Below are 15,734 nucleotides of genomic sequence, written 5' to 3' on the forward strand. Positions count from 1 at the left end.
ATGTTTTCCTGACAGGTATATTCCGTCAAACACGTGATGATTGGCGGATAGGCGTACGCCTGTTCCGTGGTCCCCTTCTCTTCGCTAACCCTATATATAATAACACTAATCACTGCTCTAGTAGTGAAAACTCCTTCTTGCATTTAACCTAACCCTATAATAACACTGTTCACTGCTTGTTTGTGCCAGTTCCTTTGGTAGCAATATTCTCAGCTGAGAATCTTCTTTACACAATCATTTTGGTAATTAGTCACGTCCGTGGAAAAGAAAAGCTCCTTTTTGTATTCAACCTAACCCTATATATAATAACACTAATCACTGCTCTAATAGTGAAAACTCCTTCTTGCATTTATCCTAACCCTATTATAACACTGTTCACTGCTTGTTTGTGCCAGTTCCTTTGGTAGCAATATTCTAAGGCCTTCAGGGTCATGTTGATGGTATTGTCTGAGAAAATGGGAATACCTAAGTCTCTGAACATAATCAGAAGGGGATAAACATTTACAACATGAACCATCAGACCCCTGAGTAAATGGGCTAAACACCTAGGCAGTAACATATTTATGTTTTGCCTCTATAGGTATACTGAGCCTCAAAAGTTAGTGAATCTGTTCAATTTAAAAGATCTCATTTCTGATACATTTTCTTTCTCTCAATATTTCAGATTCAACATGAAGTTTGCGGAACACCTTAGTGCTCACATTACTCCGTTTTGCCTCTATAGGTACCTATACTGAGCCTCAAAAGTTAGTGAATCTGTTCAATTATAAAGATCTCATTTCTGATACATTTTCTTTCTCTCAATATTTCAGATTCAACATGAAGTTTGCGGAACACCTTAGTGCTCACATTACTCCAGAATGGAGGAAGCAATACATCAATTATGAGGTAACATTCCTTTATAAATGTCGCTTCATCTGGAACTTTTTCCGTTTGGAGAATGAACATCTGAACAATTGCGGTAAATTCCGAGCCGTGCGTGATATCTCTGTGGCACCCTTCTCTTCATAGAGTTCCTATTCCTCATTGGTATTAATGTGTATGGCTGGCGTTCCTCTGGAGTCAACCATGTCCTGATCTTCGAGCATGAAATATTCAGTGACTGGAATTGAGTTCCAAAATTCTATCAGCCAAATCACACCACATAAAACAAATAGAACATTTTATGTAGCTTCTTGTAGGCTGGAAATCATAATCCCATCACCTCAGAGATTTACTATACCATGTATGTAAATAGTAGGAAAAGTCTGCAAAATTGTTAGACCTCAGTAAGTACGGAATATTCACTTATTCAGGCTACAACGTGAAATATTCAGTGACTGGAAATGAGTTCCAAATTACTATCAGCCAAATCACACAACACAAAACAAGCAGCATATTTTATGTAGCTTCTTGTAGGCTGGAAATTCTTCAGAACCATGTTATCTCAGAGAAATACTCATTTCTTTCTCAAGAAAGTTAACACTTTTGATCTCCTTTGATGTGTTCTCTTAGTGCATTTTATTTAGGACATTGCTTTCATATTCAAACATACAGGGTGTTTAATAAAAAAAGTAGGCTTGAAATTAACTCCATCATAATCACATCACTTCAGGGATGTACTAATTTTGTACTAAGTGTATTTTTTAAGACATTGCTCTCATAATAAATACTGTCTGAACTTTGGGTAGTGCTCCAGCTTGCATATCAATCTACATCTGAAGCGACCGTAAAAAGTTCGATATTACTATCAGCCAAACATGACCAATATAAAACATCAAGAATTTTACTTGGCTTCGATATTGGCTGGATTAGTTTTTCAAAAAATAAATATTATTGTAATCTTCTGTAGACATAAATTTAGTATCAAGTCAATAATAAAGAATGTAGACCTAGTATCAAATTTCTGGAAAATTGTTAGACTTCATTAAGTACTGAATATTCAGGCTACAATATGAAATATTCAGTGACTGGAAATGAGTTCCAATTTACTATCAGCCAAATCACACCACACAAAACAAATAGAACATTTCATGTAGCTTCTTGCAGGCTGGAAATCATAATCCCATCACCTCAGAGATATACTAATTTTGTTTAAAAGAAAGATAATGTATTTTTAGGGCACTTATCTGAACTTTGAATGGAAATTGCATCTGAAGCAACCATAATAAGTTCAATATTACTATTAGCCAAACATTGACCAAGATAAAATTAAATAACAAATGAAAATGAAGTAAATACAATACTTATACAAAATTATATGCATGTAAAGTGACCAAATATACTTTGCTGTAAAAGTTGTCAGACCTCAGTAAGTACAGAATATTCAGACTATGATGTGATATATTCAGTGACTGGAATCCAAATTTCTATCAGCCAATTAACCCCACACAAAACAAGCAGAATATTTTGTGTAGCTTCTTGTAGGCTGGAAAAAATAATGATAAAAAAAACTCATGTTTCAAATTTATTATTGCTTTCCTTATTTTCAGCATTAAAAAAACTATTATAGTATAAAACTCTTTCCACTTCTTTTCTTGGTACAATTCTAAAGAATGTAAGGGAGGTGAAATAGCAGAACAGGATTCATAAGAGCTGAACTACCTTAGAATTCCCAACAATACTGTAGCACTACACTATACTTGCATAAGAACACATAAAAATCATGTTCTTACAACAATAGTATAAAACTGTACTTATGTAGTGCAAAAATAAACCAATAATCATGTACCTATGAATATCTAGTTTCTTAGTCTAACAGGTAGTTTCATTCACAGTGGACATCTGTGAACAAGAAACCAGATAGATAGGGTTAGGTTAAATGCAAGGAGTTTCCACAATTAGAGCAGTGATTAGTGTTATTCTAGGGTTAGGTTAAATACAAAAAGGAGCTTTTTTTCCACAGATGTGACTTCTGTATAATTACCAAATAGTTGACAAAGTAAGAAATATAATCTGGGCCCTAAGTATTCCAAATACTCATCACTCACCAGTTTTTACTTAACATGCAGATTTTTTTTTTCCAATATTTTCTGTGCATAAAATAAAAAGAGCAGTGTGGATTTTTCCATAGAAGAGGACCCTGATTAAGCATTCTCTTTTCCAAAACTAGTCTCAAGTCATTTTTATTATAGGTAAGTCATAAAAAATAATGATAATAAAATATGGAATTATTACTATCTCTCCTCAGATCAACCCTCCATCCCATGTAATGTGGCTACCGTCGAGTACAACACAGGTGTAAGTGATATTCTCTCCAGACTTTACGGATGTCCACTGGTGGTCCTAGGAGCTCCACATCTCAGCTGTGACAAGAGTGATGCTTACGAATGCCATGTGAACATCCTGCCAGCTCTGGCCATTGTAGAAAGCAAGACATGCTTCTATGTGTTTCAAGTAGGTAGATTTGTATAAATCCAGCCTTTAGGGATGTTTGCCCCTACACCTAAGCCTCAGAGTGGGAGTTTTGTGTACAAAGTTAAGTTGTTCAAGTAGGTAATTAACCAAGGATCTTGGATAGAATAGGATAGGATATAATATCTTGTTTATTCTGCCCCAACATAACTGGGTCCCTTTATCACAGCAGTCTAATAAACACATACCGACCTGTGTTTGATTTGAATATGGGGCCTCTTATTTTTTCCCACAAGTGTTTTTTTTTCCAATTTAATATCTGACTTGAAATTTGTTGTTTAGAAATGTTTAGAATATTAACCATGAGTCCATTTTCCTACGACTTGAAATAAAATAGGCAAACTACCTATTCTTTTCTTTTCAGGAGGGCTGTGTTCAGCACACACTTCAAGATTAGCTTTTAGGGATGTTTGCCCCTACACCTAGTGGGAGTGCCCCTACACCTTATAAGCCTCAGAGTGGGAGTTTTGTGTACAAAGTTAAGTTGTTCAAGTAAGTAACCAAAGGATCTTGGATAGAATAGGATAGGATATAATATCTTGTTTATTCTGCCCCAACATAACTGGATCCCTTTACCACAGCAGTCTAATAAACACATACTGACCTGTGTTTGATTTGAATATGGGGCCTCTTATTTTTTCCCACAAGTGTTGTTTTCCAATTTAATATCTGACTTAAAACTTGTTGTGTTACAAATGTTTGGAATATTAACCATCAGTCCATTTTCCTACGACTTGAAATAAAATAGGCAAACTACCTATTCTTTTCTTTTCAGGAGGGCTGTGTTCAGCACACACTTCAAGATGCAGTGGACTATAGTCCCGCTCTTCTTAGCAGTAACTATACCAAGTCCCTGTTCATAGTGTATCAACTGCTCAATGTGATGAGAGACCTACATGATCGGCGTCTGATCTTGGGTGAAATCACCCTTGCCGATATCTATGTCACAGAAAATCTATGGATACAGGTTGGTTTCACGATGAGAGGCAATTGGTTTTACAGGCCCTAGACTTTATTCCGGTAATTCTGGTATAAAATTACTACAAAGGTTCTGGCATAAATTAGCTAAAAAAATTCCGGCATAAAATAGCTACAAAGGAGTAACCTTTGGAGGAGAAGACGAAAAAGAAAGGAAGAAGAGATCAATAATTTTCACAGTTTTTTCAGCTATGTGATTGAAATATGGGGTGCACTCAGGCTCAAGAGAACAATATTAGATTTTTTCGAAGTAAAATAAGTCCCTATATTCTAACAACTACGAAACTATTACATTTCAGGTCCAACCAAAAATTACCGACAATATTTACGAGCTACCTCATTGTCCTTCATCTCCTAACCCTCCGCCCCTGTCAAAACCTAGCCACTCCCCCCACCTCGCCCATCCAACCTCCACTGATCTCAACCCCGACCTAGACACGCTTGTCAAGCAATGGGTCGCGGGAGCATTGAGCAATTTCGACTACATTTACTCCCTCAACGTTCTGTCGGGTAGGAAGTATGGTGATCCGTCTTGTCATTTTGTGTTCCCGTGGGTGACGGATTTTAGCGGCTCAGATGGAAGCAACTGGAAGTTTTACCTCACTACTTGATTTTTATTATTTTATTTAAATAAAATAAACATACCCAAGCTATCCAAAACCTGGGATAAAATGGGCTTCAGTTCCATATTGACTTTATGATTTCATTAAAGGTCAAAATGCATTTCAAACTTACCCATAAAACCAGCTGGGTAGTTGGTGTCAGTTCTAACTTTGCCATCAACCTTGATCAGCCTAATTTACATAATAAACATACCCAAGCTATCCAAAACCTGGGATAAAATGGGCTTCAGTTCCATATTGACTTTATGATTTCATAAAAGGTCAAAATGCATTTCAAACTTACCCATAAAACCAGCTGGGTAGTTGGTGTCAGTTCTAACTTTGCCATCAACCTTGATCAGCCTTTGCATCAGGATTTTCAAGACTTCTTGGTTGGTGAGGGCATACTTGAGACGATTTCTCAAGAAAATGACCAGGGGGAGTGATTCTCTCAGCTTGTGAGGACCAGTGCTCGGTCTGGGAGCAAACACTCCACCCAGCTTGTCCAACATCCATGACTTGGGTGCATGTAATCTCTTCAAATGCTTCTTGGGTCCCCTGGCCTACACAGAAATAAAGAACAGGACAACCTTTAGGTAATGCAACACAGATGATGTATGTACTCCGGGTTTATAAAAGTAGGTACTTACCTAACCTCATTTTCTCATGAGGACTCACGGCTGAAGGGGTTTTGTTCAAGCCTTGAGATCTCTACAAATACGCAAACCTTTGTATTACGATAAGATCAGGGCAATTTGAACATTTCCACGGACGTGACTTCTGCATAATTACCAGAATCTATTTGGTTAATTTTTGCAATGAAGTAGGTACCGGGATTTTAGAACTTTCCCCGAGTACTAGCCCTTCCAAGTGTTCAACCAGCAGGGTGCACACGTAGACTTTACCTGGTGGAATCAAACTTCGGGGAAGTTGGATTTCATCTTTAAAGTATGGAGTATTATATATTTTGAGATAAAAAGTAGAAAAACTTACCATATTGGAGTTATTTTATCCAAAAAATAAGAAAAATTCGTGCTCTCGGTGACTTCTGCATAATTACCATAATCTATTTGGTTAATTTTTGCAATGAAGTAGGTACCTACCGGGATTTTAGAACTTTCCCCGAGTACTAGCCCTTCCAAGTGTTCAACCAGCAGGATGCACACGTAGACTTTACCTGGTGGAATCAAACTTCGGGGAAGTTGGATTTCATCTTGAAAGTATTGAGTATTATATATTTTGAGGTAAAAAGTAGAAAAACTTACCATATTGGAGTTATTTTATCCAAAAAATAAGAAAAATTCGTGCTCTCGACACGGACAACTCACACGACCATGTTCGTTTTCAAAACAAAAAGGAAAACAAAACCGAGGAATCTGCGAAATGAAATTGTTTACCAACGAGCAAAAATTCCATTATCCGAATGGCGGGGAAATTCAAATTTTTTGATCTCTTTGGATTAACCGCGAAATTTAAAAAAATTGAAATTTGAATATTTGGAAATGGGGAAAGTTGGAGTTTGGACTAAATTTAGAGTGTTTTAAAGTGTTTAAATGATTACTACATTCTAAAGAATTAATGTTCGTTTGGTAAAATGGAAAATATTCTGAATGATTTTCATGTGCCAAAAAATTATATCATCAAAACAGCTTCCCCAAACAGATGGGAAATCTTAACATCCCTAACCAAACTAATGCTTACCAGTGTCAAAACGGATGTGATCAATAATCTTGGATGTGGCAATTTCATATTGGATGCTGTCATTTACTTTAATCTTGGGGTCTGGGTATCTGATTGTTCTACCATCGTGTGTCACCAAGAACGGAATTCCCTTGGGTCCGGTTTGTACACTTAAATCCAGCTTTTAGGGATGTTTGCCCCTACACCTAAGCCTCAGAGTGGGAGTTTTGTGTACAGAGTTAAGTTGTTCAAGTAAGTACCAAGGATCTTGGATAGAATAGGATAGGATATATCTTATTCTGCCCCAACATAACTGGGTCTCTTTACCACAGCAGTCTAATAAACACATACTGACCTGTGTTTGATTTGAATATTTTTTTTTTTTTTTTTTTTTAAGGCTTTAATGGCAGGGTCTGGGTATCTGATTGTTCTACCATCATGTGTCACCAAGAATGGAATTCCCTTGGGTCCAGTTTGTACACGACGTACTTTGCATAATTTGTACTGGAAGGAGAAATGACAAAAATAAGTTAGAATCTGCACAAAATAATTTGGAATGTGTGTCAAAGAAGTAAGCAACAACTGAAATGCAAGAGCTCAACATTAGGCTGTCAACAAGCCTGTGTGCCTCTACTAGTGAACTTCAAAGTAATAATAAATATACTGAGTAAAGAGTAAATGTTTCTTAAATTAAAAGAAGGTCTTACTTTAGATTCTTCATTTGTGATTCTGTGGATTGTGAAACGTCCTTTAACATCATAGATCAATCTGAAAAATTCACTTCAAGATGCAGTGGACTATAGTCCCGCTCTTCTTAGCAGTAACTATACCAAGTCCCTCTTCATAGTGTATCAACTGCTCAATGTGATGAGAGACCTACATGATCGGCGTCTGATCTTGGGTGAAATCACCCTTGCCGATATCTATGTCACAGAAAATCTATGGATACAGGTTGGTTTCACAATGAGAGGCAATTGGTTTTACAGGCCGTAGACTTTATTCCGGTAATTCTGGTATAAAATTACTACAAAGGTTCTGGCATAAATTAGCTAAAAAAATTCCGGAATAAAATAGCTACAAAGGAGTAACCTTTGGAGGAGAAGACGAAAAAGAAAGGAAGAAGAGATCAATAATTTTCATAGTTTTTTCAGCTATGTGATTGAAATATGGGGTGCACTCAGGCTCAAGAGAACAATATTAGATTTTTTCGAAGTAAAATAAGTCCCTATATTCTAACAACTACGAAACTATTACATTTCAGGTCCAACCAAAAATTACCGACAATATTTACGAGCTACCTCATTGTCCTTCATCTCCTAACCCTCCGCCCCTGTCAAAACCTAGCCACTCCCCCCACCTCGCCCATCCAACCTCCACTGATCTCAACCCCGACCTAGACACGCTTGTCAAGCAATGGGTCGCGGGAGCATTGAGCAATTTCGACTACATTTACTCCCTCAACGTTCTGTCGGGTAGGAAGTATGGTGATCCGTCTTGTCATTTTGTGTTCCCGTGGGTGACGGATTTTAGCGGCTCAGATGGAAGCAACTGGCGAGATCTGACCAAGTCCAAGTTTCGACTGAACAAGGGGGATCGGCAGCTGGATTTAACGTTCGAGAGTGTGATGCCCACTGGTATTTTGAATCAGGTAAGTACGTCTCTTAGGTTTTTGCCCCAAGAATAGGTTTGATAGAGGCAACTGTAACAACTGAGGTCTTATCGAAGATTGAGGACAGCATTGGAGAAATCTAGCCGTTCTGAAAGCAAACTTATTCTGTTTCGGATAAAGTTGTGCCTTGCGGTAAAATGAACCTACCACTCACAAGGTAGGTGCTACCTTTCAAGCTATCTAGACTCGCTATTTCAGGTATAATTGATTATTCTGTTTTCAGTCATTGTTACATTTTTCCCTCCTTTGTTTTTAAAGGTCAATGCCTTTTTTTAGTTTTTTTTTTCATTATGCATTTACAATATTTACATGCTAAGTGACAACTGCAACAAGGCCATAATATTATGTATATGGATTTCTCAAGTTTCATGTTTATTAAAATGTTCCCCCATCTTCCAGGTTCCTCATCACGTGTCCGATGTTCTCTCGGAAATCACTTACTATGTCTACCTCGCCCGTCAGACCCCCAAAGAGGTCCTCTGTACCTATGTCCGTCCCAAATGGGTACCGGGCGAGTACCCATCGTCCATACAAAGGTTACAGGAGTGGACCCCGGATGAGTGCATTCCGGAGTTCTTTTGTGATCCCAACGTTTTCAAGGTGAGGCTAAAAGATTAATTTTTGCCAGGGTTTTATTATGTTTTTTTTTATGTTTGATAGAGGGAGCTCTAACAACACGCAACGGAGGTCTTACTGTCCCGAAATCGTACCCGCAACCTAGCGTTTACGAGGCAGGCGCTCTACCTTCCAAACTAACTAGGCTGCCTTGAGTTGCATTAATAAGCAAAGTTAATGGTGGGTTTCACCAAGAGAGGTTTTACTAATGGGAGAATTTTTAATGATGATAAAAAAAGAGTATTTATTTTTTAATGATCAAAAGGGAGTTTTTAATGATCCAAAAAGGAGGAGTTTTTAAAAATTCCTTTTTGGATCATTGAAAACTCAACTTTGGATTAAAAATTCTCCCATTAGTGAAATCCCTCATTAAGTCATTGGTGAAACCCACCATATAACTGATCTTTTTCTCGTTTTGCAGAGTATTCACGAGGATCTTCCTGACTTGGAATTGCCAAGCTGGGCTCATGATGCAGACCTCTTCATTTCAATACATAGGGGTATGCTGGAGAGTCCGTAGTTGGGGAAAATCCAAATCTGAGGTTGAAACTCCAAAAAAATAACTTTAAAAGGTGGAAAATTCAATTTTTATTTTCTGGTCTAATGAAAGAGTTCAAAGATGTGTGAAGTCAGACTTTACACAGTTGTTTTTTTCGTCCGTTAGGTAGTGCCACTATGCAAGCACGCTAGTGGAGGAGCAGAAAGAACTGCGCAGAAACATATGTGCACAAACACATTACTGCATTGCCTGCAAGGGAGCTTTGCTCAGGACATTTGATGTGACATCATCACCTACGGGAGAATATGCCATGACATCAAAGTTCATGATTTACCAGTATTTTTTAAATTGATTTATCTCAGGATCTAGAAGTCATAGAAGAAAAAGAAAAATTCTGTTGGTCCTCATTTTTCCTGCTCTATGACTTTGAAACATCACCCAAGTAAGTGCAACTTATTTTTTAAATTGTTTTATCTCGGGATCTAGAAAGCTTAGGAGAAAAAGAAAAATTCCGTTGATCCTCATTTTTCCTGCTCTATGACTTTGAAACATCATTCAAGTAAGTGCAACTGATCTATTGTCTCAAATCTCTCTCACAGGTGATCCCAAAGAAACATTCTAGTCAAATTGTTGCCCTACCTCAAGAACATTCCATTCCTACACCCGACCATTCCAAACTTTCATATTCTCAGACATTGCATTATGTGTCGGTCACCAACTATAAAAACCTTTGGAAGCAAGCATATAAAAAGTACAACAGTAAGTACAGGGTAATAGTTGGTACTTGTGCAGAAGTCACATCCATGGAATATTGCTACCAAAGGAACTGGCACAAACAAGCAGTGACCAGTGTTATGATAGGGTTGTCCATGGAATATTGATATCAAAGGAACTGGCACAAACAAGCAGTGACCAGTGTTATTATAGGGTTAGGTTAAACACAAGAAGGAGTTTTCACAGTTCGATATTACTATCAGCCAAATATTGACCAAAATGAAACATTGAGAATTTCATTTGGCTTCGATGTAGGCTGGATTATTCATCCTAAAAATAAATATTGTAGTCAATGTAGTCTGTAGACACAAATAAATTCAGAATCAAATCAAGGCTGAGAGTTCCAAATTACTTTTGACCATTCCAAACTTTCATATTCTCAGACATTGCATTATGTGTCGGTCACCAACTATAAAAACCTTTGGAAGCAAGCGTATAAAAAGTACAACAGTAAGTACAGGGTAATAGTTGGTACTTGTGCAGAAGTCATGTCCGTGGAATATTGCTACCAAAGGAACTGGCACAAACAAGCAGTGACCAGTGTTATTACTTATAGGGTGAGGTTAAACGCAAGAAGGAGTTTCCACAATTAGAGCGGTGATTAGTGTTATTATAGGGTTAGGTTAAATACAAAAAGAAGCTTTTTTTCCCACAGAGGTGACTTCTGTATAGTTACCAAATAGTTGACAAAGTAAGAAATATAATTCCACAAATACTCATCACTCATCAGTTTTTACTTAACATGCAGATTTTTTTTTCCCAGTATTTTTTGTGGATAAAATAAAAAGTGAGCAGTGTGGAGTTTTCCAAAACTAGTCTCAAGTCATTTTTATTATAGGTAAGTCATAAAAAATAATGATAATAAAATATGGAATTATTACTATCTCTCCTTAACCTAATGCTTACCAGTGTCAAAACGGATGTGATCAATAATCTTGGATGTGGCAATTTCATATTGGATGCTGTCGTTTACTTTAATCTTGGGGTCTGGGTATCTGATTGTTCTACCATCGTGTGTCACCAAGAACGGAATTCCCTTGGGTCCGGTTTGTACACGACGTACTTTGCATAATTTGTACTGAAAGGAGACAAAAATAAGTTAGAAATGGCAAAAATAAGTTAGAACAGCCTAGTCTGGCTGGGGGACATTATACAGGGAGTAGATCAGCCTAGTCTGGCTGGGGGACATTAAACAGGGATAAGTTAGAATCTGCACAAAATAAATTGGAATGTGTGTCACAGAAGTAAGCAACAACTGAAATGCAAGAGTTTACTCAACATTAGGTTGTCTACAAGCCTGTGTGCCTCTACTAATGAGAGGCAATTGGTTTTACAGGCCGTAGACTTTATTCCGGTAATTCTGGTATAAAATTACTACAAAGGTTCTGGCATAAATTAGCTAAAAAAATTCCGGCATAAAATAGCTACAAAGGAGTAACCTTTGGAGGAGAAGACGAAAAAGAAAGGAAGAAGAGATCAATAATTTTCACAGTTTTTTCAGCTATGTGATTGAAATATGGGGTGCACTCAGGCTCAAGAGAACAATATTAGATTTTTTCGAAGTAAAATAAGTCCCTATGCCTCTACTAGTGAACTTTAAAGTAATAAATATACTGAGGAAAGAGTAAATGTTTCTTAAGTTAAAAGAAGGTCTTACTTTAGATTCTTCATTTGTGATTCTGTGGATTGTGAAACGTCCTTTAACATCATAGATCAATCTGAAAAATTCACCAGTCTTTTGGATGGAGATAACATCTGAAAAGAGAAAATTTGACAATTGTTTTACCTCACTGATGAGAGGCAATTGGTTTTACAGGCCCTAGACTTTATTCCGGTAATTCTGGTATAAAATTATTACAAAGGTTCTTGCATAAAGTAGCTAAAAAAATTCTGGCATAAAATAGCTACAAAGGAGTAACCTTTGGAGGAGAAGACGAAAAAGAAGGGAAGAAGAGATCAATAATTTCCACAGTTTTTTCAGCTAACTATATGATTGAAATATGTGGTGCACTCAGTCTCAAGAGAACAATATTAGATTTTTTCGAAGTAAAATAAGTCCCTATATTCTAACAACTACGACTATGTGATTGAAATATGTGGTGCACTCAGTCTCAAGAGAACAATATTAGATTTTTTCGAAGTAAAATAAGTCCCTATATTCTAACAACTACGAAACTATTACATTTCAGGTCCAACCAAAAATTACCGACAATATTTACGAGCTAGCTCATTGTCCTTCATCTCCTAACCCTCCGCCCCTGTCAAAACCTAGCCACTCCCCCCACCTCGCCCATCCAACCTCCACTGATCTCAACCCCGACCTAGACACGCTTGTCAAGCAATGGGTCGCGGGAGCATTGAGCAATTTCGACTACATTTACTCCCTCAACGTTCTGTCGGGTAGGAAGTATGGTGATCCGTCTTGTCATTTTGTGTTCCCGTGGGTGACGGATTTTAGCGGCTCAGATGGAAGCAACTGGCGAGATCTGACCAAGTCCAAGTTTCGACTGAACAAGGGTGATCGGCAGCTGGATTTAACGTTCGAGAGTGTGATGCCCACAGCAACTGGCGAGATCTGACCAAGTCCAAGTTTCGACTGAACAAGGGGGATCGGCAGCTGGATTTAACGTACGAAAGTGTGATGCCCACTGGTATTTTGAATCAGGTAAGTACGTCTCTTAGGTTTTTGCCCCAAGAATAGGTTTGATAGAGGCAACTGTAACAACTGAGGTCTTATCGAAGATTGAGGACAGCATTGGAGAAATATAGCCGTTCTGAAAGCAAACTTATTCTGTTTGGGATAAAGTTGTGCCTTGCGGTAAAATGAACCTACCACTCACAAGGTAGGTGCTACCTTTCAAGCTATCTAGACTCGCTATTTCAGGTCTAGCCGTTCTGAAAGCAAACTTGTTCTGTTTCGGATAAAGTTGTGCCTTGCGGTAAAATGAACCTACCACTCACAAGGTAGGTGCTACCTTTCAAGCTATCTAGACTCGCTATTTCAGGTATAATTGATTATTCTGTTTTCAGTCATTGTTACATTTTTCCCCCTTTTGCTTTAAAGGTCAATGCCTTTTTTTTAGTTTTTTTTTTTCATTATGCATTTACAATATTTACATGCTAAGCGACAACTGCAACAAGGCCATAATATTATGTATATGAATTTCTCAAGTTTCATGTTTATTAATTTGTTCCCCCATCTTCCAGGTTCCTCATCACGTGTCCGATGTTCTCTCGGAAATCACTTACTATGTCTACCTCGCCCGACAGACCCCCAAAGAGGTCCTCTGTACCTATGTCCGTCCCAAGTGGGTACCGGGCGAGTACCCATCTGTCTTTAAAAGTCAATGCCTTTTTTTTATAGGTTATTTTTTTCTTTCATTATGCATTTACAATATTTACATGCTAAGCGACAACTGCAACAAGGCCATAATATTATGTATATGGATTTCTCAAGTTTCATGTTTATTAACATGTTCCCCATCTTCCAGGTTCCTCATCACGTGTCCGATGTTCTCTCGGAAATCACCTACTATGTCTACCTCGCCCGTCAGACCCCCAAAGAGGTCCTCTGTACCTATGTCCGTCCCAAGTGGGTACCGGGCGAGTACCCATCGTCCATACAAAGGTTACAGGAGTTTGTTTTTAAAGGTCAATGCCTTTTTTTAGTTTTTTTTTTCATTATGCATTTACAATATTTACATGCTAAGTGACAACTGCAACAAGGCCATAATATTATGTATATGGATTTCTCAAGTTTCATGTTTATTAAAATGTTCCCCCATCTTCCAGGTTCCTCATCACGTGTCCGATGTTCTCTCGGAAATCACTTACTATGTCTACCTCGCCCGTCAGACCCCCAAAGAGGTCCTCTGTACCTATGTCCGTCCCAAATGGGTACCGGGCGAGTACCCATCGTCCATACAAAGGTTACAGGAGTGGACCCCGGATGAGTGCATTCCGGAGTTCTTTTGTGATCCCAACGTTTTCAAGGTGAGGCTAAAAGATTAATTTTTGCCAGGGTTTTATTATGTTTTTTTTTATGTTTGATAGAGGGAGCTCTAACAACACGCAACGGAGGTCTTACTGTCCCGAAATCGTACCCGCAACCTAGCGTTTACGAGGCAGGCGCTCTACCTTCCAAACTAACTAGGCTGCCTTGAGTTGCATTAATAAGCAAAGTTAATGGTGGGTTTCACCAAGAGAGGTTTTACTAATGGGAGAATTTTTAATGATGATAAAAAAAGAGTATTTATTTTTTAATGATCAAAAGGGAGTTTTTAATGATCCAAAAAGGAGGAGTTTTTAAAAATTCCTTTTTGGATCATTGAAAACTCAACTTTGGATTAAAAATTCTCCCATTAGTGAAATCCCTCATTAAGTCATTGGTGAAACCCACCATATAACTGATCTTTTTCTCGTTTTGCAGAGTATTCACGAGGATCTTCCTGACTTGGAATTGCCAAGCTGGGCTCATGATGCAGACCTCTTCATTTCAATACATAGGGGTATGCTGGAGAGTCCGTATGTATCAGAACGACTGCATCACTGGATAGATCTGACTTTCGGCTATAAGTAAGTTCAATGAAGTAAAAACGGGGTTTACTATTGAATGAAAGAGAGCGGTCCCGCCAAGTCACGAAAGTTTGATAGAGTTCAGAAAAATTTGAATTTTCAAATTTCGAAAAGAAAATTTGAAATGGGGAAAGCCGAAAGTTGGACCAATTTAATTTAGAGTGTTTTAAAGTGTTTAAATGATTACATTCTAAAGAATTAATGTTCGTTTGGTACAATGGAAAATATTCTGAATGATTTTCATGTGCCAAAAAATTATATCATCAAAACAGCTTCCCCAAACAGATGGGAAATCTTAACATCCAGAAATTGGATCAGGTAATAGCAACTAACATTTGGATTGTCTTCCATACTTAACTTTGCTCTTAGCTTCACAAGTTTGGATTGTGAATAGCTGAATAGTTCAAAATGCTAAATGTTTGACCTGTGGAGTTGGGTGGCCAACAGCCAATCATGCAATAATTTCCTTTGTAAAGCTGTACCTAAGTAATTTGATAGATGTGAGCCATGCATATATGGAGTTGGGTGGCCAACAGCCAATCATGCAATAATTTCCTTTGTAAAGCTGTACCTAAGTAATTTGATAGATGTGAGCCATGCATATGATCATGTGTACTTTGCAGGTCATGTTTGTAGAGACTAGAAGCAAATTTGGTGCCATCAATTATACCTTTTTAACCTTCTTAACACACAAATATTTGTTTCAGAGAAATATTGAGTACTTCTGCAGTTCCAAACTTCATACTCCATGAAACTTTCACATCAAGTGAAGTCTACTCCAGACTGAAACAAAAAGACTCATTTGAGGATCCCTGCTTGAAACTCCTAATATCTGTAAGTTTTAAATGTGAAATCCAAATATTTGCCTATCTAATATTTCAATAGGTACCTAAGACTTTTTCATTCAAATTCCTTTGTAATATTGTGATCTAGGTATTTATCTCTTTAA

At 37.6% G+C, this 15,734-nt stretch overlaps 1 protein-coding gene and 2 long non-coding RNA genes across 3 annotated transcripts in view; 1 reads left to right on the forward strand and 2 right to left on the reverse strand.

Moving 5' to 3' along the window:
- LOC103509915 overlaps window positions 1–15,734 on the forward strand; it is a 28,526-nt gene that overhangs the window by 3,558 nt on the left and 9,234 nt on the right. Inside the window, exons 6-14 of the mRNA XM_026824101.1 lie at window positions 16–74; window positions 999–1,098; window positions 3,170–3,375; window positions 4,169–4,360; window positions 4,671–4,957; window positions 12,776–12,875; window positions 13,702–13,838; window positions 14,140–14,203; window positions 14,640–14,785. Coding sequence (XP_026679902.1) covers window positions 16–74; window positions 999–1,098; window positions 3,170–3,375; window positions 4,169–4,360; window positions 4,671–4,957; window positions 12,776–12,875; window positions 13,702–13,838; window positions 14,140–14,203; window positions 14,640–14,785 — 1,291 coding nt within the window. The remainder of the gene's footprint in view (window positions 1–15; window positions 75–998; window positions 1,099–3,169; window positions 3,376–4,168; window positions 4,361–4,670; window positions 4,958–12,775; window positions 12,876–13,701; window positions 13,839–14,139; window positions 14,204–14,639; window positions 14,786–15,734) is intronic.
- LOC113467742 lies at window positions 7,062–7,427 on the reverse strand. The gene is made up of 2 exons (XR_003391703.1): window positions 7,361–7,427; window positions 7,062–7,157 (listed from the first exon to the last, which is right to left on the reverse strand). It is a non-coding gene; the product is annotated as an uncharacterized LOC113467742 (long non-coding RNA).
- LOC103509899 lies at window positions 11,151–11,990 on the reverse strand. Its single transcript, XR_541394.3, has 2 exons — window positions 11,868–11,990; window positions 11,151–11,288 (listed from the first exon to the last, which is right to left on the reverse strand). It is a non-coding gene; the product is annotated as an uncharacterized LOC103509899 (long non-coding RNA).

Source organism: Diaphorina citri, unplaced genomic scaffold (genome assembly GCF_000475195.1).
Source record: "Diaphorina citri unplaced genomic scaffold, Diaci psyllid genome assembly version 1.1 scaffold542, whole genome shotgun sequence".
Taxonomy (NCBI): domain Eukaryota; kingdom Metazoa; phylum Arthropoda; class Insecta; order Hemiptera; family Psyllidae; genus Diaphorina; species Diaphorina citri.